The sequence below is a fragment of the Anomalospiza imberbis genome, chromosome 3, assembly GCF_031753505.1.
Source record: "Anomalospiza imberbis isolate Cuckoo-Finch-1a 21T00152 chromosome 3, ASM3175350v1, whole genome shotgun sequence".
NCBI classification, from domain to species: Eukaryota; Metazoa; Chordata; class Aves; order Passeriformes; family Viduidae; genus Anomalospiza; species Anomalospiza imberbis.
Window position 1 is genome coordinate 58,326,401 of NC_089683.1, and position 24,436 is coordinate 58,350,836.

Sequence of the window (24,436 nt, forward strand, 5' to 3'; positions counted from 1 at the left end):
AATGCATTTGCTTCTCTCCTGATGATCAGATTGGAGTCTGCCAGTACAATATGGTACACACAATACATGGGTCACTGCTACTGCTGCTGGCCCCAGGTCTTCAGTCTATTCAGGAGTAGCCCCCAGGGCCTCTGTCCTGCTCCAGCTGATGGCACCAGAGTCCACAAGCCCCTGAGGTTTGCAGCTCACTACAGCTGATGGGCACAGTCCTTTCCTCGCACTCTCTGTCCTCATGTGTACAGAGCAGACTGCGCACCCACACAAAAGGCAGTCAGAGACCAGATTTGATAAGAATAGAGAGGTTCTCAAGCACATAGCTCAGTTAGTCAGACTTACTGGCCAGACATCTTTACACACAACTAACCCCTTCCCCTGTTCTCATTTTCTTCCCACACTTGTTCCTTTTCAATCCACCTTGATTACTCCCTTTTCCCATCTTTGCTCCTTCCACTAAACAATCTTTACACATTCCCACTATCCTCTTTGAAAATCCCATCATAAAGTTCACATGGTCCCAAAATCTGCTTTTTCATATATCCCATAGAGTCCTGTGCTGCTGTATGGCAATCACTTCCTTTCATTTGCAAAGTTTTTTAATCAAAGAGTTTCCCTATTGACCCACCTTGGTGCATTTCACACCAAGGACAATGGTCTCATCTTCCCCTTGGATTGTCATAGGAAACAAGCTCAGGGTGCTCTATTCGGTTTGTCCAGTGATTGCATCACAGAGGGTTCCTCCACCTATCATTATTCCTCTGATCCTTGCTGGGGCTTTGGAGCTAATTTGCTTAACCCTCAGATAACCTAACAAAGGATAGGGTGGTCCAAATTTCAGTCCTATGTCTGCCAGAGTTAGTGACTCTTTATCCATGCCTTGGAGACTGTTATTGCAGTCGTCTGCAAGGTAACATCACAGCATTGTGAGCTGTCAAGAGGAGCTTGGACCCCTGGGAGTACTGGAGGTGCTGGAGTACCACTGTGCTGGCAGAAGATTTGGAGGGACATATTGCCAAGAAGGTTATACAAATGATTTCTCAGGGCCTTCCTGGCCATCCAGATGTGGGTGGATTTAAATCTGAGCAGCCAAACAGATTTCTCTGGCTCCAAGGAAGCCCTTGTCAAGTTTCAGATCCTGTGCCCATGCTACTTAAGTTTCTTTAGAAAATGTTCAAATGCTATTTTTTTACAACAGAACCTCAGCTTCATTCTTTTAAATGGCTGGAAGTTCCTGTTTTGATTCTTTTCTCCAGAAAAAAGTTCAGCCTGAGTTAGATATGACCTACGGTCATCTTTCATTCTCTCTTCTCCTTGATATGCACCCTGTATCTTTTGCGCCCATTTTATTTTTTCTTTCCACCTCCTCTGCTACTTTACAAAATGTCAGTAATCCAGCCAACCCATATCAGTATTAACCCCTGCCCTGACAGAATAGATGGAAATATGTTAGGAGTATTAGTTCTGCAGCATGTATTCAAGGCATTTTGCCCATGCTACAATTTTACAGCTGCAAAATGGACAATGTATAGGCCTTTATAAGTTTGTCTCTACTGAGATGCTCTGAAAACTGAGGCTATCATCTTAATGGGGCTTGTTTAATAAAATGGGGGGGGAAAATTCTTTGAGAAATACATGTAATAGTTTTCCCCACTGGACACTTGTGTTACAGGGATAGCACATTAGCCTTTGACAAGGCTCATACTAAAGCTCTGGTGTTACTATATACACTGTAGCTTACAATCTGGTGGTACTAGTGAGTAAAAAGGATTGGTAGGGGGAGACTCTGCCTATAAAGAAAATCAGATTGATTTCCACTTTAATGTCTTTCCCAGGCACGTCGTTTCGTGCTGTGTTGCATAAGCAGCAGGATCTTGAGCACAAAGTGAATGAATCACATCTTTACATCAACTTAGTATCCTGTAACTTCACACAAGTATTGTAAGCCTCAAAAATACATTGAAGGGATTTTATAAAAACATATAAAGATTTTTAAATACTGTAAAAAAGTACATTCAGGCCAACAAAAACAGTGAAGTGTAAAGTTCAGGCTTCTGTTTCATCCTTACTGTGCAAAGGATGGAGACTGAAGCAGCTGGAAGTAGGAGAATGAAACAGCAATGCTGCCACTTTTACAGTATGTAGGTCAATTGGTTAGTAGGCTCACAGACAAATGAAGGAAAGCCACCTCTCCTGAATTAGCCTGACCTGAATTTTTTTTTTTTTGGGTTGTTGTAGCAATTTTGAGGTGTGGTTTCTGCTGTTCAGAAGGGTAAAATTAAGAAATGTAAGGAAGATAAGAAGCAGTAAAATGGGATTCAGACAGATTATTCCCCCCTCACTGTGCTTAAAGGGGATGTAAGTGAAAGGACATAGTTCCATCCCTTTTCTGATTGTCAGACTTGTCCAGTTACTTCAATAATATTAAGTCCTGGTTGCCTCAAGTTTCACAGGATTTATTGTGGTTGGGGTTTTCTTCCTGTTTTCTTTCCCTTTTGGAAGGTCAAAGAGGGGAAATACTCTGTTTAAAACCACTACCACTTCATTTATATACCTGTCTGTCTTCATGAGATTGCTCTGCTGTTCCCATTATCCATGTCTCCATTTAATCCTGTGATGTCTGTGCACCTTGTTTTCCTGTTGGAAAACTTCATCAGAATTTGCTTACAGAACTGGCTATAATTAGAAAAATTTCCAACAGCACAGACTGCTGTAGCTGCAACAGGTTCATTCGATATTTTGACCTTTTGTTAGACAGCATCACCCAGGGTGTTTTAAAAAAAAGTTTCAAACCCTTATATGTAAACCTGGTTTATATCCTTTCTTTCTAGTTAGAACTTTGCAGTAAACTATATAATAAGTGTGCAGTCAGACACGTACTTAGAGGATAGCCCATGTCAAGTGGGCTCTCTTTGTTTCATTTTTTTTTCTAAATGCATTCATCTCTGTAGTGCTTTATGTAATTTCCAAATATGTCTTTGAAAACAAAAGCTTCCTTGAAGGATGTTTGCAAATGTGTATTGTGTGAGAAGAACACTAGAAGAAAGTATTTTCTAGATCTGTCAAATGCTGGTTAAAAGTTGAAAATCAGGTGGATTTTTCTGAAGCATCTTCATATATTTATGCCATCTTATCCAGTGAAACCTGAGCATGTGCCGAATGAGCCATTTTAGACATTGGACACAACACAGTTGTGTCAGTTCAGGATTCAGGCTCTGCTCCTGTTCAGTATCATGGCAAGCCAGTCTAATTAGAAGACTGTGCTAATTTTATTCCTTGAAGCATCTGATTTGGTCTCTTTAAATCTCCTTGGGTGTCATTCCATGACACACTCTTCTATAGTCCCACTTTTACATGTTTTTTTGGGTTCTCTTTATTTATTTCTCTAAGCAGGCAATTGTTTTTTTATCCTAGTGGCTGCTACTTGTAGTTTGACATTTTTTTAGTCTTGATTATAGCAAGGGTTTGTTTGACATTTGGTATGAGATGAACAAATATTTTTCAGGGCTTCGAATGAGAACAGAATATCTCATATATGGTTTTGGGAGTGTGGCAGTCACTTCATGGATCAAATACAAGACATGACCTATGATTAGTAAATACTGCACCATTGCCACTGTAAAAGTGTAAGTGTAAGAAAAGGACAGAAACAGAGAAATGCTGAAATGCTTACAGTACTAGGAATTGCACAGGTCGGGGGATGATTCAGTAGCAAGGATGAGTTTTCATATCATAACTTCATAGCTTTCATAACTTCAGAGTTTATAACATAGCTTAAAATATTATTGGCAGTAATTGAAGTAAATACTATGTTATTGTGTGGTTTTAGTGTGGATTTTTGCCCCCTCTGCACAATATTTGGATATCCACAATATGTGGATATTTGCCCCCTCTATTAAGTTACTGTTGAGTTGGTTTCTTGCAGAGTGTTTCTCTTCAGTGTCTGAAGAATGGGTTTGTTTAAAAGGCCTCCTGAACTCTTTGTGAAATCATCTGTGGCAGTTTATTTTAATATATATTCTTGCTACATATGGAAAATATCAAAATATCAATCCTCTTATCACTGTTGACTTCCCTTCTGGGTTCAGTTTTCTTGAAGTATGGGTCTTTAAGTTGCAGCAGAAAGCTATTACTCAAAATAAAGTTGACTGAACCATTAAAAGTAAGTTTAGATAACTAGGGGGAGGAAAGGAGCGGATGGAAACGCATCCCATTCCCAAATTTCTCTGGCTTCAGCGCCTGTTCTTGATCAGGAGAAGGGGGGAAGCTATATTCCTCGCTAATGCACGCCTGTTGAGTGACCTGCCTTCACTATCCTGGTCTCCTCTCTTCTGTGGTGAACTCTCCCTTGACTTAGAGCAGCCCTCCTCAACCTGGAACAGGAAACATAGGTCTGAAGAAGGCAGGCATTAGGTTTTTAAGAGAGACATTGCCCCTTCCTGCAAGCAGCTGGAGTGGAGTGGGTGCTGGGGAGATAGAAGAAAGGAAATAGACAGTAATTTGGCATGAGGCAGGATCAGCATGTCTGGCTGGTCAGTGAGTTAGCACTGTCCCCTTAAAAGAATGACATGATAACCTGACAAATATTATTGAAGAGCCTCAAATCACCAGATTTATGCTGCACTGGAAAACTAAATTGAGGTCTCTAAAGGTCACAAATGGGAGGGAAGAGAAGGGATTGTTCCAGCCTTCCAAATTTGTCAGATGACAACTTTTTTTGACAGTGCTATGCCTTTAGGTAATATCATGAAAAATGACAATATTTCCAGGTTATACAGTGAAAGTTAATTGCACAAATATTTAGGCAGAGTGCAGTGCATTGCCTGGCCAGCCTGCAGAACAAAGGAGATCTTTCTCAGCTTGGGACCATCCACTGGGAGCGAGGTTGAGTAGCAGCACTTCTCAGAGAGGCATTCAAGCAGTTAGCAGCCTCAGCCCTGGTATTTTCTTCCCCTGCTGGGAGCATAATAATAGTTTGGGCACATCTGCACATCTGAGTCCAGAGATTTGTCTGCCCCTGCCTCTGTTTTGTTGTGGCAGTATGGTGTGGGCTGTCACTTATCTCATTCCCTTCAGTCTTTGCTTCAGCTGTCACAGACAATGGGTCACTCAGAGGGGTCTAAGGGTACTATCAAAACAGAGAAAATTCTGCCAGCAGTGGTTCTCTGTGCATTATTTTCTCTTCCATCCATGGTCTCCAAAAGCACGAATGAGCTGTGGTAATGGAGGAGGAAGAGTCCCGTTGGTGGAGGAGAAGGCTCCTTGGCACATGTACTGCAAGAGGAGGAGCAGCTCAAGATGAAGGCACAGTCAAGAAGGGCTCATGGGGCCTGTGTTTGAGGATGCCAACCTCCAGAAGAATATCCCAAGGCAGAGTGTTTCTTATAGTTTGTAAACAGGAGTATTTTCTGTTTCCTCTATTAATACCATGGAGTTGCTAAGCCATGAAACCCATCCATTGTGTATCTGCTGTTGCACCAGCCCAGCATACCTCTGCTCATTATTCTAGGAAGCAAATAGCTTCTGTGTTGTTCTCTATACAGCATGAGTTCAGTCATGTGTGGACCTAATGGAAAGTCCTTTGGTATTGCTGGGGTGGGAATAAATAAAATGGTCCTTGCTGAAACTTTTCCTAGTAATTGATGGCGATGATTTCTTATCCTGAAATGCCGGCTGTGCTGCCCTGCACCATATGCTGGGCTTTAAACTATTTCTCCTCTCCCCTCTACTGCCAGTAAGACATCTAGCAGTGAAGCCACATTAAAGTAGAATTCCATAGGTCTGTACCACCCACTCCTCCCACTCCCATCAAAGGGATTTCTGTGGAGTCCGGACACTTGTTTCACTGAATTGGGTGTTCTAGGGTTGGAAGCTGTGTTTCTGCCACTCCATGTCTTTATTTGTGGATGTAGGCTCTTGATGGTGCGGTACTTTTTATGTTTGTTTTCATTATTTCCCAATTCTTTGCACAGAACAATTTTCTTATGCACAGCTGGTATTTCAAAGTTGGGGAAATGGAAAATAAATCTCTAAGGCCACAGGCTTAGGTGCTGATTCACAAACTGTTGAGTTTGACTGAAAATGCTTTTCCGCTAATTAAAAAAACCAACTCTTGTCCTGTGCCAGCAAAGGAAGAGGAGTGCTAAAGACTTGGAAATCCCTTTGTCAGCCACAGATCTTCTGGAACCAGAATATACAGATACTTTAATAAATGCGTTTTTATTTTATCCAAGGGAAAAGCTAGAAGTAGGAGTTTGAATGTGCAGAGTCAGCTATTGTATTAGCACTGCACTCTGTCACCCCACACAGCACCTTCAGCCATACTCCCATCATGTTTTCATTTGGCAGCCTTCCCAAGAAGAGGAATGAGTGATGTCTGCATACTGTTCCACTTAGCCAACCAGCGATTCTTCTTTATTGCTTTCAGTGAATGTGTAAATTTAAAAAAAAAGTGCCACTGCCTTGCATTTCAAATTATATTAAGAATTTCTGCTAAAACACAAACAGTTTAGTAACAGTAAGCCCAGAGGTTCTTACCTTATAATTAAACTGGTGATGTCATAATTAAAAATAGGCATTGAGACTAAAGTGAATGTTTAAGGTACTTGAAGTATTAAATGTGTAAGTTACAAGTAAATTGTGCTTTTGTATATTCTCTGGTTAAATGTAAGCTTTTTAAACAGAATCATAGTTTTGTTGGAGAATAAAGTAGTTTTAAGTATTTATAACAGTTGTGTAACTGTGAAGGGATCCCGTCAGACAGTGCTGCATTGATGGGCATTCACTTACGGTACTCAATTTAAACTAGACCAGGGCTTCTCTTGGAAGTGGGACCTAGCTGCAACCTAGTGGAATGTAGTATGACTAGGGACTCACTGCTGTTGTCTCTGGCTTTGCAGAGATGTATTGGTGAGGAAGTCAGGGGGATGTTTAAAAGCAGAAGAAATTAAGGTGGAAGGGATCATGGGTTGTTTTCAGAAGTCTCAGGGATTGGCTGTGGGGAGTTAAGAAGATTAACTCCTTTCTCCAGTAGGTGAAGAGCTTAAAAAGTCAGATGCCCAAATTAGGATGCAAAAGATGGAAATCTTGAGCATAGTCTCAGACCAGATGCCTGGTAATATGCATGCTTTGTTTCACTTAATACTGACTTTTAGCAGCGAGACTGATTTCAGGAATCCCAGCCAAGGTGTGTGTCCCTGCCCCAACTCGCTTTCTCTGCTGGTACCTTTCAGTGCTCAGATTTGAACAGTTTGAGCAATTCTTCCTGCTTCACACAGTCTTTGCCTTTATGATAAGGTGGATGTGTGAACTGATATGGATTGCAATAGGGTTTTTTTCCCTGGGATATGTTTTAGCCTGGATGACTGTCTCTGATATGTGCAGCTGCACAAACAGCGGTGCTACCTCAGTTGCGCTGGCACATGGGTGTGAGCAGCAGAGGAAACGAGGATGAAAGGAAGGTCTATTGTAGCTGGTTGGCTGTCCATGGAAATCCTTATCAAGCCCTACATAAAAAAACTGATACTCTGAAGTCAGCTGTTAAAAGTGAAGGAAGAGATGAAGAGTGAAGGAAATGTGAGAAAAGATTAGCAGAAATTAAGCACTATTAAATTATGTTTTAGTGAAAGCTGTCAGTTGCTGTCAATAGTAAAGGAAGAAAGAAGATTTTGTAATAAACAGCACCACTTGGCACCAATATCATGTCTTGCAAGTGAGATGGACAGGAAGTGGCAGTATGGCTGGATGATAACACTGGTATGATTCAGTTTAGATAATCAATACAATCCTGGGAATGACAGGCTCTCACCTTTACCAGTGCTGATTTCATGGTTTAATCATTCTCTATCAAGTAATGAAATGAACAGCTACATAGATACTGTTTTTGTGAAAGCAGTTTGTGCTTTAGCACTTGTTATGCTTCAGCCTAGGAGATAATCCTATTTATGGTGTGGGTGCTTGGCAGCCTCAGCAAGCGTGTGTTTGTGCTTGCCTCAAAAGCAGCATATGGCTTTGGTAGCTCTAAATGTGTGAGACTTCAGAAGTGAACATTCTCTCTGGCAGGAGTGGCAAGATTGGTTGTTTCTGAGAGAATCCTAATGAATTGTCTGCAGATATTTGTATTGTGTGGCCCTGAAGCATCTTCTCATATTCAATGTAAATTTGCATAAGTATTTTATGATACCATTTTCTCAGGAAACTGAAATTGAATTTGGAACAAATTCTCTGAAGCTGACATAATTCCTTCAGCAGTAGTACTAATACATAGTTGCATATCTGTAAAAGTCAGGTTCTATCCAAATCCATAATGTCTATTGTCTATCTGTCACCTAATCTTCACCTAAATGTACTTAGTTGTGCAACAGTCACAACTTTACATCAGGGAACTGAGAAGAGGGATAGCTTTTATTGATGATCATAAATCTTTCATGCTTTTGACATCCTGGACATTTTACAACTTTCCTTCTCACCCTAGCTCTCCAGGTGGCAGAGGTGCTGTGGAATCAAGCTGCTGTTGATAGGGGTGCATCAACACTCCCCATTCAGATCAGACTTTTAATCCTCTTTTACTTAAGAGTCTTTTGGTGATGGCCTGCAAATGGTTGCATCAGCATAGCTAAGGGTGCAGCACTGGAGTTTGCTAGTGGGAATGAACAACTGGTTCAGGAGATTCCTAAGGCTGTTGTAAAAAATCCTCAGACAAAAGAAAAAGTGAGAGATGGTGTCCTGCTTCTGGCCTGGACAGGGTTAATTTTTGCAGCAGTTGGAAGGGAGATTATTGAGCAGTATTGAGTAGTTGGCCAGAAGGTTATTCTGCACAATGTCACATCATGGGAACATGTGAAAAGGAGTTGCTTCCTAGGAGAAGGCATTCCTGGAGAGTCTTGGTGGGGACACTGAATTGAGTACCATTTCCAAACCACAGCAGATGTGAAATTACTCTTTTTTTTAAGTATCTGAGATAGGTGGTTTCTGTTGGCAGACATTTCACCAAAGTATACAAGGCACAAAGAGATAGTTCACATGTTTTTTTGGTTTTTTGTTTTTTTCCTAGGTAAGTCTGGTATCAGCTGGAGCAAAAATCCAGCTTAAAATCCCCTAATGATTTAGTTATTTGTGCAATAGGAGTTTAATTTTTTAGCCCCCTTCTCCATATGAATTAGCATTGTTGCTATATATGGTGGATGTCTTTGCCCATCAGTGAGACTATTTTGATAGTGAAGTGCTGAATAATCAACAGTTTTGTTGAAAACCTAAAGCTAAACAAGTGTCTTGTAAATCCAGGCTTCTGCTATGTAAAATGTCTCTTGAATAAATAGAACTTCTTTTCTGTTAAAATACCATTATGGCACTTTCAAGCAAAATTAATTTTTATTTCTCGTGTAAAGCACTAGGTGTTTTTTTCATTTGGAAAACATTTCTTTAAATTAAAGTGAAGTTTCCCAGCAGTATTACTTGATAACTGAAACTCAGGAAACTTTTTCACTTGAAATGCCCTGTTACACTGTGATTCTAAATAGAAAATGCCTTAAAAATCACACTAAATACTAGGAAACAGGTGGATCCTTAGTATGGTGTAGAGTACTCCTTTCCCTACTCCTGAAACTTCAGGAAGGAAGCATATCTGAGAGCGTGCATGGGCTATGTTAATATCCATAGCACATCTGTGCCTTCCTGCTGGTTTCTGCCTGAATTTGGCTCAGCCAAGACTCATCTTGCCTCTGCTGAGATTAAATAGTCTCAAGCTCTCCTCTGACACCATGCACACTTTGCCTCACCTGTTTGTGTGCGCATGCCTAGCAAGAGCATGACAGGCTCAGGAAACCACTTTTTTTTTTGCCATTCACACTCCCACAACTCCTTCCTCAATGGTGATTCTTCTGAGGTTACATTTGCAAAATTTGAGGTGTGGGTACTGACCCAAAAAGTATCTGAAATTCTGGTTAAAGAAAAAACAAACCAGGAAAACAAACACAAACCATAAGTCCGTAGGGATGTGGTTTGACTGTCCAGCTCAGACTTCGTCATGCAACACACTGCACACATCCCAGGAGAAGCAAAGTGCCACCACTGTCATTAAAGCATACTCCTCTGATATTAGCCAGAGCCCTGCTGGGATTCTTTTGGAAAATACAGCTGTGGTCATTGGAAGGGGGCTGAAGGCACAGTAGTTATACTGCTGTCAAATTAGTTTGAAATGTTTTGACACAAATGCAAGTTGAATCTAAATGTCCATCTCCATCTCAATGAATTTACTAAGGTTTTAAGCAGAAAGCTGTTAGTTTCCATGTTGGGCCGCTGACAACAGGGAATGGAATTATTTTTGCCTTTCCATTTGCCATTGCTGTTAGTCCTTTACTGCAAGCAAACAGCAACCAAAAGGCAAATTAACAGACATGTTTTGTATTTCTCCCACTGTGTTGAAAACTGCCATGGATATGAACATATTTAATAATCACCCTGAGACAAATTTCATTTCGTGATGGGTCTCCATGACACTAAGTATTCCATTCAGCTTACTGCTGCCAGGAATTATACCCAGGATATTTGCAGTGTGCTCTCTCCAGTCCTGATTAGATTTTTTTTGCACTGCTTGGATTCCTGTAAAAAGCCTGATGTTGGGACTGTGACATTATTCCACCCAATTAAGGTGCAGTAATTGTATAGTGAGCAGGTTCAGAAAGTGTCTTGTGAAGCTTCTTTAAGCCTGTCTTTGAAATTTCAGATCTGAGGGGGAATTTTATCTGAGCCTTAGTAGTTTTTAACTGTCTTACACCTAAGGTACTTGGAAGTCTGGAGAGATTCTTTTCTTGTGATACCTCTGTTACTGGAGTTCTTTATTAATGTAAGCTGTAATTTTTCAAAAATTCAATCATAAATACAAGAAAGATTGGCCTGACACAAACCCTTCAACTGATGTATCTTTGCAGAAAAAGAACTACTTCCAGACAGGCATTGCAAAAATGTGGTTAACTGTGGAACTTCCTATAAATGCATCAGATAGAGTTCATTATTCGCAAATTAATTAATTTCTTGCCTTTCTTAGAATAAAATGATACTTTTATTTTGTGTTCTGTTGCTTTTTGTATTGCTTTTTGTATTGTATTTGTATTACCAAGTCTTCTTCCTCAAGTGATCATCTCTCTAGATTTTGTTCAGCACTTATTCCACGTGTTGTTAATTAAATATTCTACAAGTTACTGATGAGATACTGCCTTTAATATTGCACACATCTCTGGCCATCTATAGTCAGCACTGAATTACCTGAACTTGTGGTAAGATCCCTCCTCCATCATCCTGTTCCTATTGAAAGAAGTCAGAGAATGGCTTGTTTAAAATAGGCCAGAGGAGTCACAATTGCTGTCTCCTGGGTCATTAAAAACAAAAGGAAAGAGAACGAGGAAATAGGAAAGAGTTGTTTACTCTAAATACACAAAAATTATGGCACAAAAAGTAAATGCCTGATCTGACCACAAAAAACTGCTTCTTGAAAGTCTGTTAAGGGTTTTCTAACAGATTGAATGTGAGAGTCTGCCTCTGCCTTGAAACAGAAGATGTGAAAGCAGAACTTGTTCAGTTTGAGCTGAATAACATGATGTGAATACTCTTGGAGACTGGGACTGAACTTGGTGACTTGAGGTTTCAAAATGAATTCTAGAATGCTTTCATATTCTTTATTTTAAGTGTCCAAAGTGCTTCACAATATCAAAGCTACAATTAAAAATATGCATGTTAGAAAGGATAGGAGGTAAGAATAATAACAATAAAAGAAAATCACAATCAAAGGAAGAGTGATGGGTCAGGAGTTTTCTGCTACAATTCCTCACTTCTCAGGGGACCCTTCCCTGGCTGCCTCCTACCTTGCCTTGTCCACTCGTGTAGGTTATCTCTATTCTGAAATGAAACTTTCTTTTTTTAGTGATCCCTGTTAACCCAGTGGAGATTGAGGTGTAGGTTATCTCTTCACTCTCATAACTAGATGGCAGTAATTTTCTTCCCCCACTTCAGGCTAGCGTAAGCTCATGTTGTCAACTCTGTAATGCACAAATTGTGCAGCTTCCAAATGATGGAGTAGCTGAAATCCCAGCTGTTAGTTCATGTACCTGTAGCTGTGTATCATATCCATCACCAGTGCTCCTTACTTTGTCTCATGCTTTAACAAGCCTGTTTAACAGGGATGAATCTAAATGAGAGATTCAGAGACCTCACTCAGCAAACAAGATCCTAGTTTCTCTTGGCCAGTGTTCATCCTTGTATTGTTTCCTTGTCTCTGCAGGTTCCTATTGTTGAAAAAATAAGGATCATTGCTCAGAAGGTGTATGGAGCTCAGGATATCGAGTTGTCTCCTGTTGCGCAGTCTCAAGTTGATCGTTACACCCGGCAGGTAAGAGCACCAGGGAATTGTGCAGGCAGGTACCTGCTGGACGTGAGTCTTGGGAAACTTCAGGGTGTAACATGTTCTTATACTGGAGTGTTAAGTCAAGCTTTGATGAAAGGCATGAGCTTACCCATGGTAGGAAACTGTGGAGGACAGTATGGATTGGTTTAGATTCGGTAGAACAGAATGATTTTAACCTTGAAGGAGATCTCCTGTGAGATATGAACGGTGTTCAGAATACTTCTGAGATTGTCCATGAAACTGTACTTTCTATGCAGTCTGGACATAACTGACAACTTAAACCTGACAACTGCATATCTACAAAAGTTGCTGCTAGCAAATGTAACCAATTTTAGCATGAGTGTTCATTTGTACCTGCAAGAAAGGGTTTGCAAACACAGTAAGACCTGTGCACAGCTATGCACATTGATAAAAGAGGTCCCAATATTTGTAAAATCTTTTGATTTCTTTCTATTCCTATTACTTTCAAGGAGTTATGAATATTAGAACATGAAATACATCACCTATCCTAAAGCATGTGGGAGCATGTTACAGTTTGAAAAGTTTTGAAACCATTTGGAGAGGTGAATGTGTTTTTTATAGTGGATTGGCTTCTGAACATAAATGTGGCTGGAGCCTTTCTGTCAGAAAATAGAAACAATATGTCCAGGAAAAATTCCTGAGTAAACTTCAGCAGCTTGGTCAGACAAAGCAGAAGTCCTGAGTCAGACAGCCATCTTCCCTGTAATGCAAACTTCCTGAGAATTAATTGGATTTTCTAAATGGAAAAGAAGGTTACTTAGTGTACTTGAAGCTAAATAATACATGCCTCTTTTTTCCTGCTGTGATTCTCTAATCCATTTTTTAGTCTAAATGTTAGTATATTAGGAAATATTTTCACTATGTCACCTAAAGAGTTGTCAACACTGGGCTGCAGAGACAATTCCCTAAAGTCCCACCTCTCCTCCTGGCCCTGTTTGTAAAAGAATTTAACAGAAAAGTGGAAGGTGCCTGACTCAAGATTAATCAATAACTTTGAGACAAATTATGGGTGGGAGGAGCTTCTGAGGCACTTTTCCTGATTTTCTCCCACATTTTCAGTAATTAGTGCACTGACATTAGTGAAGGGGGTGCCATCATCTCCTGCAGGTTTTGTCTTGTTTAAAAACAAAGGAAAGCATCATGAGCACCATCTGTGTTTACCCCCAAGAGAACATTAATTCCCTTAGAAAATTTTGGACTCTGAATCCTGGACTCAAGTTGGTGTCTAACTGGGTCATTAGAGCCCAAAGGGAAATGCTGTACGAGAGGTTCCTAGAAGATAATGATAACAAAACAAAAACATAATGTGCCTTTACTGTGATTTTTAAAACATTTTTATTTTCTTTCCCTTTTTTTGATAGGGATTTGGAAATCTTCCCATTTGTATGGCAAAAACTCACCTATCCCTCTCCCATCAGCCTGAGAGGAAGGGTGTTCCCACTGGTTTCATTTTGCCGATTAGCGATGTGCGAGCCAGCATTGGAGCTGGATTCATCTACCCTCTGGTAGGAACGGTGAGTGCAAAGCATTTGACTCATTAACTCCCCTTTCACCCAGCTTGACAGGGAAGTGCATTTCCTGTTTGCCTCCAAAAATAATGTGTAGAACCATGTGAGTTCTTGTGCTTTTGTTTATTAATCTTATCCTCAAACTTTATGTAGGTCTACGTGGATAGGAAAAGATAATCAAGAAAATGCAATGTCATATAAGAGCTTTGACTGTCGGTCTGAGAGAATGGCTCTTGCTGTTGTTTCTGTTGCTGTTGTTTTTAGGTTAGTCTAGGGTATTTAGGCAGCCTAATGCTGTAACAAAATTAATTTACTTGTCGTTGCCTTTTCTTATTCAAATTGCAGCCTGTAAGTAACTGGTTAGATATTACTCTAAATTTTCAATCTTTTATCCATCATTACAAAGCATTTTTATGGATTTAGATTAAAGGAATTGTGTTGGGGAACAGAGTATGCTTAAAATAATTGCTTTTCAGCTGATGAGCCTGATCTGCTCTTAGTCTTTGTGCACATCACTACTGGTGCTGTAAAAGTAAGTTATGGTGGGAAGGGGTAGATTTTTAACTGCAGAAATAATAGCACATTCCTTCTCCTTTACTAGAGATTTAAACAATGAGGTGCTAAAAAGAGGCAATCATCATCCTTTCTTCCTATCCGTCCTTAGAAGTACAGACTCAGATTAGGAAGCTCCTGATGCTTTCTTCCCTTACAGGCCTTATCGAAATAGTTGAGAAGTGAGTTGGCTCATGCCTTTTGCCAACCATGCACATCTTAATCCAAACAGCGGTTGAACTGCATCTGACATCTCATAGCTAGAGTTACTACTTACATGTAGCTGATTCATGGGATGGTGCTAGAGAAGGGATGGAAAAGCCATTGCATTTCCGGAAAGAATACTCTCCCAATGTTATCTCATCTTCCCAGAGCATGGCCTGATTTCCTTGTGTAGCAGTACACTTAGGAAAGGTTGAAAGTTTCTAATCTATTGTTTTGAATTCCCTCTGAAACAATCAAGTGTTTGAAACGAGGAAGGAAGTACTTTCTGACCAGGAGGGTTCCTGGAGTTCAGGAAACTGTGTCACTTTAAGTCACTGGACTTGGGGATATGCTTTCCTTTGCATGACCACATTATGCACATCCTCCAGAAGCAGAGCACAGCTGTGTATTTAAATTGTGTAAGACCAAATTCCAGTTACTGGTGACAGGGGTAAAATTTGTCAGAACTTCTAGTATCTCCTTCATGGCCTGGATTCAAGTTTGCACTGAAAGTTGTGTGTCATGAAGTTATGAGAAGGAGTGCATGTGAGTAATGGGCAGCAACTAATTCAAATCCATGAGGGAGCTATTCTGTTGGATGTCAGAATGAAATATTCTTGGGTTGAGCTTTCTGAATGAGTCACACCCTTCATGCTTTGCTATAAACTAGCTGCAGTTCTGTGTCATAAATCCATAGAAACTGTCCATAGAAGCAGTATAAACCAAACAAGTTCAAAGACTACCTCTTTCTGTTTCCATTTAGAAACGAAAAAATTAAATTCTTTTGAAGGACATTTTGTATATGAGATTTATTTTTGGAGGAGAGTGTAAAAAACATGTCTAAGTTAGTTAGCCTGACTTTGGTGCGAGGCAGTATTAGCCATAGAACTTCTCCCATATCCTGAGCTGGGAAAGCAGTATAGTCTGTGTTATGTATTCCAAGAGAGTTTGTAGGTGAGGTATTGTATAAACATAAGATCCCCAAGAGGTAAAAATGTAAATACATGGACATCGATCATTGGTTGTTTGGAAAAATATTGCTAATGCTCAGGAATTAAATGCTCAGGAATGTGGGACAGAGCACTTCTTGGAACCATCACAATTGCTACAAATCAGAATGAATGAATGAATATGAACGTATTTCTAACATTGTTACCACACAGTTCTTTCTTTAGAATTAAATTTCTAGCAAGAGGTCCAATTTGCTGCTTTTCAGAGTGGAGAGTTGTGAGCATCATGAAACAAACTTTCATAATATAATTGCACCACAACTTTTGAAACCACTTTTCTAATTTGTTAACTTCAGATTTTTTTTTGAGTGTGTTTTTGTCAGCAACTAAGTCTTAGGGTTAGTGTTACTTTTTAAATTGTGCAAGAAGAAATATTTTTGATGTCTAATTTCAAAACGGAAAGCCTTGCTTTGGCAGTTCTCTTACTAATAAAGCTATCTGAAAATGTCTGCAAGAACAAAGCACGTATAAAAGGGCATGTCCTTGAGGCTTAAAATGGCTGGAAGTCAATGCGATGAGTAGAGGGATTACAGAAATCCCAGTGACAGCATATGGTGAAAACATCCAGACATGACAGTGGACTAGATTTCTTTATGTAGGAAAAAAAGAAGAAGCAGCATAAAATTTTTCTCCCTTCCACTGCTTGCTGGCTAATTATATTAATGGAGAGGTCCATTAATACCTAAGCTGCTCAGAACCTTCTTACAGCTAAGGGTTTTCTGATAGCAGGAAAAAATGCTATTTTTCATTAAAGTTGTAGTGATAATTCTGATGCTAATTAAATGTCAAACTCCATTCTTGAAACATATTTTTTACTGGGCGAACTTCTCATATTCTAACCTGTCAGAATTGATCAGTAAAGCAGGTTGTTAGAGTTCTGCTCCAATGTAATCGGGAAGAGCATTACAAATGAAAGAGATAAGTACTGCTGAAAGATAATAAACTATCTGCAGTAACTAGCATTTGTAGTTTAGCCTTGTCACTAGCACATGCAAAGTAATGAGATTTGTATTTATCTTAGCTCTGATACACAGTGATTTTTTTTTTAAACTAAATATTTAACATGTTGTCTTCATATTCTCTAAGCAATATTTGATTTGTGTTATGGTTGGCTTCAGTTCCCATACAGCATGGAAGTCTTTCCAGGAAAAATGAGCTGAGCCTTATCAGAGGAAATCAGCAGTGAAACAAGAGGTGCATTTAATTAACACTGGCACAGCTTTTATCCAAGCTCTCTGAGACCATGACCCAGAGGGCTACATCACCCTCACAGGTGGACTGTTGACATCATTGCTTGGCTTAACAGAGTGATGGCAGGAAAACTGCTGGAGTACATGTAGGAAACCAGTGAGGTCATTCACTAGCAATGCTTGGGTGGGGAGTTACTAGATTTTTTGTAGTTTGTGTGTTTCTCTCCACACCCACCCAAAAAGCCATAGCAGTTTGGTGCTTTCTCACATTCAGCCACATTTCCATTGTTCCTTTTCATGTGAGTTGCAAGAACGCAGGAAGGTCATAGAAATAAAACCTGTTGCCTTTTGCCTTTGTGAAGTGATGCTACCAAATCACGGCTGCAGGAAATAAATCAGTGTTTGAGTCACAGTGAGCTTTTTAAGCATGTACTACTCTTCTCCAGCCACGCACTTTCATTTCAATGGGTTAAAATTACAGGCATGGTCACTCTGAAAATATGTGGAGCCTTTGGAGTCATGGCCAGCTTCCAAATTCTCACAATGAACTGACATCCTTCAGATATCAACATATCTGAAGAAAGGTCAACCTATTAGAGAAATATTTGTCTCCTCATAGAGAAAGAAGTTCAAGTTGCTGAAACTATATCCCCTTGGAAGGAACTCTTGGGGTGACCCAGTGTAGTTTGAAATCAGTGTATGGGAGGAACAAAGCTCTAGCTCACTTGTGGGTGAAAGCCAGGACTGTCCTGCCAAAATATTACCTGGATATTGTAAGAGGAAAAAGACCTCACAAGTATTAATATTTTTATTAATACTTTCAGAAGGAAAATACTGTTCCCCATCGAATGAATTTCTTCTTTCTTAGTGGTTAAGAGCTTAACAAGTTTTGAGACTGTCTATTGAACATAAGCTGGAGCCTGGGCCACCTGAAGTGAAATTGCAGTTTTTCAGTAGTGCATGATGCTCAGATTGTCTCCAAACTGTCATTTTAGCACTTTTCTGAGGTGCTTTTATGGGAAATATGAATAATAATTGTTTGATTGCTCAACTCATCCTGTTGATATGTGTAACACAGGATAGCATTGCAAAAACAGAAATTATAGTGAAGTTTATATTTGCTTTGTAAAACATTTAGCTTACAGTTCAATTTTGTGTTTACAAAGGATTTAAGCTCTGCTAGGTATTCTGACCACACTTAGTCCAAAAAATGTCCCTGGAGATGTGGCATTTGGCATCTGCCTTTGGTGTTGTATAGTTGCTGTGTTGTAGCAGTGCTCAGAACAGCTAGTTGTGAAAGCTAGGTGCTCTCACAGACTCTGTGGGCTGGTTTTGAGATTACTGCAAGAAGTGTGTAAGCAGTGAGAGTAAAGGAAAGACATGAAGTTCAACTCACGTAGGAAAGTAGGTTAACAATTGTTTAGTTCTAAATTGAAAATTGGTAACAGGAAAAGAAAAGCTGCCCTCTGTTAGATGATGTGCCTTTGTGTCTATCACAGTAGGTGTCATCCCAATGAGGTAGAGGGTTTTCTGAATTACAAAGGGTGCATCATTCCTGTCCAGTGACCAGCTATGTACATGTGGAAATGCTGAATGATGTTATACTTCTTGGAAGGCTGATAAATTATTCAGGGTAGGGTTGATGGGCTGGGGGTGATCAGATAGGTATGATTGATGGCTGGAAGTGAGGATGGGGACAATCAGCTTCAGTTTGTTATGTCTAAAAGCTAAAGGCTGAGAGGTTAGTTAGTAGACTGAGGTTAGTGTAATAACAGGAAATCCACTTCTGGCCCATGGTGGATTGCATGATGTGGTTGTGATGGTATTGGGTTAGCCAGAGAGGGGAGGGTCTCTGTAGATGAGGCAGAAATAGTCCTAAGTGAATGATTTAGCTGAAGGGCTGAGGAAAAAGTTGTAGATTATAATGGAACGGTGTTGCAGTGCGTTTGTCACGCTGGGCCCGAATGGTTTGCCTTTGCAAACATCCCAGGTGCGTGGACTTAGAGGCAGTTAAGATTCAAGGATGGCTGTGGCCATTTGTGATCAGAAGATGGGAATAGAAGATTGAGGGCAGGATTGGAGAGATGGGATTGGCTGGAAAGGAAAAAACTGAGAGTTGTACTGATAGGAGGAGATACTTCTGAAATTATTTGAAGACACATCCAAGATATATGTGGAGAACTGGAAGAGGAGACTGACATAAAAGCCACAAGGGTTAAAGAGCTTTGAAGATGTTCCAACAGTATCAGTTAAAACAATGACATGACCTAAGATCTGGGCAGGAAGAATTCTTGTGAGTAATGAATGTAGTTACAGGAGAGCAGAAGATGCCTTGCTGATGACTAAGGATTTTTTTTTAATTTAAGAGGAAAAGAGTAGAGTTTAGCTGTCTTGAAAATATCATTATAATTTCTGTAACTTTTGAAAGTGAATAGAAAAGAATGTATTTGCATGATAGAAGTTTCCATATAATCTATGCATTACTGTTTACTTTACCTGCTTTAAACTGATGTGGATAAGCCAGTGCTTGTTGGAAATACAGAGTAAATATACTTTGCTTTGGATCACTGTACCTCCATGCCTTGGCTGTGACACAGGCATATGGTAAAATACTCTCTTACAACCTGAAACAATACCCAGAAAACCCCACAAACCAGCCTCTCTTCATCCTCTGCCATATCTTGACAGATAATAGAGGCAAGACACTTACTTAGATTCTGTATAGTTCATGCTGTCACTCTTGACTGCTGTTTGTTTGCTAGTAAGCATTATTTAACCTACATCATAATAATGTACCATATATTGCCTCTTCTGAAGGAAAGACCATATCCCATTGCTGGCCAGATTAAATTTGTAGCTTATTATTGCTTTATTCCACCTAACCTTACATTCCTTGGGGGCCAGCACTTGTAGTTAGAGAAATGAATGAATAGTTTTGATTTGTTTTCTACTGAGAAGAAAAAAGAAGTTTTGTAGATGTGTGTGTGTGTTATTCAGTGAACTGAATTGTTGAAGGAAAACCTGTTTTTTTGGGACAGGATGAAATCACTACATAACTTACCAAATAAGAAAATAGACACTGTGGTTTGGTAGGTTATTTCATGTTTAGTTTTGATGAGATTTTTTTCTTACTACAACCTCCATTATAAGGAATTCTAGTGTGTGATTCTTGTGAAATTATTTCTTTGTATCCAGTGTCCACTATTTTCCAAATTTATTTTCCCATCTTACCGTAAATTTAAGCCAGAGATTTTTTTTCTATGTAAATGTTTAAATTTTGTTTTAAATAAAATTAGCTTTTTAGTGACAAAAATGAACCAGGTGTATTTCTTGTACCAATCAGATTTCCTTGGTCATCTTTTCCAAATATATTTATGTTAAATACATCCATAGGAATATAACATTATGTTTAAGCTCTTAGACATGTCGGTGGTAACCTAAAGTAGTTTGTCTGAATAGGTAAACTTAAAACTTACTTACAAGTATAAGAGGTGACTTTAATGTTTCACTTTAGACAGAAAAAGTTTCAGACTGATCCCCTGAAAATGCATTTTGATGGTCTCACATCTCTTGAGGGAATTTTACCTCACCTCCTTTGCTTTACATGTGAAAGGGCATGGAAGGTATGGTGGATCAGAGCAGCCGCAGAGGAATTTCCCAGGCTGCTGTGCCAGGATCAGGAGTGCTTGAGCACATGTTTTCAGTTAAGATGAGCTGACTCAGCACACCAGCCCAGGCAGTACGGATTCACTGATCACGGGTAGTGCCTGGCTAGTGCAGACAAGTTTACGCGATGCAGGAACCAAGAGAACTTGTTACGCTCTGAAACAGTTTTGTTCATTGTGGTTGTGAATGACTTGCCCTCATCAGAGCTGAAAAGTTGTGTGTAATGAACTCAGTGCAGCTTAGGCTTGCAGATGCCATCAGTGCACACAAATGGAAATCACCTGTGGAGCACATGGAGCCAAAGGCGCACCTCTGGGAAAGCGTCCTTTGCTCAGGGCCTTCAGGGAGCCTGGAGTCATTAAGATCCCTGCTGTCTGTTCCAGTGAGATCTACCTGTGATCATAACCAGATTGGGTATGTCTTCTATCTGTTTCATTCCCTTGTCTCTGATTTACAGTCCATGATCCGCGATAAGAATGGGTACGGCTGCATCAGTTAAGAAGGAAAAAACAAGAGACTGATATTCCATATGGCACGTAGGGCTCTTTAAATGATGTACATTAGCTTATTTGCTCAGGGCTTGCTTTTAACAAAGATGTGTCAGTTAAAAGTGGGAAGTGCAATTTGGACAGAAGCCAGCACCAATTTTGGACAACTGCCTTTGGATTTTATGCATGACTTCAGACAAGAAATAGGGATATTGCAGTGGAAATGCAGGCACGTGCAAGTCTGAGCAGTTAGTGAATGCCTCTTGCTGGGTGTTCTGCCCAGCAAAGAGGGAAGCAGGTGGGTGAATCATGGCAGCTTCTCTGTGGTGCAGCAGTGCTGCCTGCCCATCCTGGTCCCAGAGTGCTGGTTAGCACACCTCATGTGTGTCCAGAGCAGGTGAATGGGTTTGGTTAAGAGCTCATTCAATCAGCCTAGTACATGTGGACTTTGATCAGATGTGAGAAGCTCAAAAGTCAGTTTATGGAATGCCTTGAAACAGTGGTGTTAAGGGTTAGATTATGCTGTCCATGTGGAAGATGTACAGACTTAAACATTAGAGAGGGCAGCCATTTCTTCCCCCATTCATGATATTTTGGGTGACTTGCTGTGGGAAGAGGCTGATGCTGCCAGACATAGGAGTCACTGCAACTGATTGCTTTGGGGCAGGATGGGTATCGCTGCTGCCTGTCATGGTTCAGTGTGGTAGTAACAGCCATACTGTCACGTCCAGCTTTCTGCTGTTCCTCTGTACAGGGAAAAAATGAAATTATGTTTCATGCTCCCTATTTTTGCTTGTTCAGCCTGATAAGCTTCCTCAGTTGAAGAAATTGCAGTTTCTGCAAAGGTTCTCTATGGCTCAAATGGGAAATTTAGAGATTCAGACATTCATTAAGGAAGGAGTAGTTACTTTTTAAAACTGTCTATGTGCAATTTTTTTGAGAGGCTATCTTATGCTCACCTAAAGGAAAAAAAAACATTGTCCTTTCAGCATTCTTACAGATGCATTTTTCAAATGCCGATTTGCAAATTTGAAAAAGATTGATTCCTCGATAGCAGCAAAAAACTTTACAGTTTGGATCAACTGAGTAAAATTTTTCCAGACTGTCCAGTAAGACAAACTGTCTAGCAGATGTAGATAGCTGTATATTTGAGCTTGGCAACTTAATGTTATTGAAACTCTAAAAATGATTTAAGGCTCATAGCAGGAACCTAGCTGGAGGCTGCAAGTCTGTGACTGAACATTTTTATTGAGTTCTGGATAAATAACATGGAAGATGTTTTGAACTTAATAAAGTTCCTAGCAACTTGCTTTCTTTTGTTAAATTATGACATATAAAATAAACAGTGTGCTAATTAACATTAAAGAGGAATGAATATTTGTGCCTTCTGGTCAAGGGATTATCCTTGTTAAAACGGGAAATGGACTCTGATTTCCTTTTTTTAAGTATTTTCTCCATAAACTTTGTGTGACAATGAGAGGTTAAAAATAGGTTATAATTTTAGACAGTAAAATATATATCTATTATTAGTTAACAAATAGCTTTTCTAGGGAAGGAAGGGCATTTTCCAGATTGTTTTATATTGAAATAAATGCATCCTGCATTTGTTACGCAAAGTATTTACTGAGAAATTAGAAACTGAGCTTCTCTAATTGATTATGTTGTGACATAGACTATAGAAGTTGTAATACAACATTTACATACTATCTCTTTGTATCAGTAGTTTGCTAGAAAAGAAAAATTTTTACCTTTTTTTTTTTTTTTAAATAAGGAGTCCAGAGGTACAAACAGTAAGATCCCCCTGACAATTCTGGGACAGGACCATGAATAAAATTCACAATTTCCTGGCCCACAAAATCATGAGATGTTTATGTCCAAGAATGTGAAGAATCAGCATGGGGTATTTCCATTGGAGTAGGCTGACCTACATTCTGTGCACAATGCTAAAAGATAAAGTTATGCTGCTACTCCTCCCCTACTCCACCCACCCTCCCACATAAAAATCCTAAAGTATTTCCTGAGATATTCCTCATGTGTCCTTATTTTAAAAAATACAAAGGGTACAAATCCTGGCATACTGAATTTTGCTTTTGGTAAGTGGTAATGGGTTTGCTTTGAAAAGAGCACTCTTCCTTCACTTATGAAATAATGAAATGCCATGTATTACCTTTTGACCGACTTGGTCAAGTCCTGTGTGCAGCTTTGGGTGCCACATAAAAAAAAGGATATAAAGCTATTAGAGAGCATCCAGAGGAGAGCTGTGAAGATGGTGGTGGGTGTGGAGCAGAAGCCTTATGAGGAGCAGCTGAAATCACTTGGTTTCTGAAATGAACAGAAGAGACTGAGGGGAAGACCTCATTGCACTCAACAACTTCCTCTCTCTGGGTCCTGGTGGCAGGACCCGAGGGAATGGCATGAAGGTGTGTCAGGAGAGTATTCCCAATGAAACACGCTCAATAGTGGTGCCATCTGGGACGGCTGCAAAAGATCCAAGATGTGGCACCAGATGGGTGGGTGTTCACTTTTACAGCAGAGTTTGGCTTCTTTGAGATAATTTTGACTCTTACCTCCATAACTATCCAGTGGATGATAATCCCAGTGTTAGCTAGCTGTACCAGTGCTTGACACTATACACATTAGTGCCTGGCAGCTGGACATCCAGCTTTTCTTGAAGTCATATAAAATGCCTGATACAAATGGAACATTATTTTTAACTGGAACATTCTTTTTAACTCACATTTTTAATAATGTTTTTTAATAACATGTGAAAGTTTGGAGCTAGTAGGCTAAACAGTTCCTCTCTAGGGACTCCATATTTTTGGAAGATAAAATTCTATAATTGCATGATATTTTAGGCTGGAGTGCCTGACTGCAGCATCTTTGTTTAATAACCTTGTTTCTTTAGACAACATAAGGAGCTGGGCTTTAGGCTTAATAAGAAAAGGTAGTGACGTGAAGAAATTCAGAATGAGCTATTCAGTCATATATAAGAATGTTGCAATTGGAAAGAAAGTATTTTAGAAATGTTAAAGTTCTGCACGAGCTGTCCTACTTCAAGCTCAGCAATGCTCTAAAGACTTTGAGTCTAAAGTTAACCTCAGATTACATGCTTTCAGGAAAAGTAGTGAGAATTAGGTAATCAGGTCATGGTTCCTTTTCTGCACAGCCGCTCAGGGGCTATTTTTTCATGTCACCTTTTTACAGGATTTTACTTCACTTTTTTTAGTTGGGGACTACACGTCTACAGCAATTTTTAGAAGGTGATTGAGTCCAAATTAGCTGTTTCTTTTCTTTACAACTATGCAAAATGTCATAAAGATACTAATTTTAAATTATCATTTAACAACCGACACATCAATGATTAAACATATGGAGGCTTGTGATAGTCACAGAAATATCATTTATA

The 24,436-nt window shown here is 39.6% G+C and overlaps 1 protein-coding gene and 1 long non-coding RNA gene across 4 annotated transcripts in view; one reads left to right on the plus strand and one right to left on the minus strand.

Annotated features, from left to right (window-relative positions):
* MTHFD1L (methylenetetrahydrofolate dehydrogenase (NADP+ dependent) 1 like) overlaps window positions 1-24,436 on the plus strand; it is a 138,328-nt gene that overhangs the window by 77,318 nt on the left and 36,574 nt on the right. For 2 of the 3 annotated variants that reach the window (XR_010997271.1, XM_068184593.1), the window contains exons 21-22: window positions 12,269-12,376; window positions 13,774-13,926. Coding sequence is in view for 2 of the 3 variants with exons in the window: in XM_068184593.1 (XP_068040694.1) it covers window positions 12,269-12,376; window positions 13,774-13,926 (261 nt within the window). In the remaining variant the exon portion in view is untranslated. Of the gene's footprint in view, window positions 1-12,268; window positions 12,377-13,773; window positions 13,927-18,866; window positions 19,233-24,436 lie in introns of those variants that run through there. The other variant, XM_068184594.1, reaches the window with a different exon arrangement.
* LOC137470851 (uncharacterized) lies at window positions 13,777-14,897 on the minus strand. The gene is made up of 2 exons (XR_010997273.1): window positions 14,750-14,897; window positions 13,777-13,998 (listed from the first exon to the last, which is right to left on the minus strand). It is a non-coding gene; the product is annotated as an uncharacterized lncRNA (long non-coding RNA).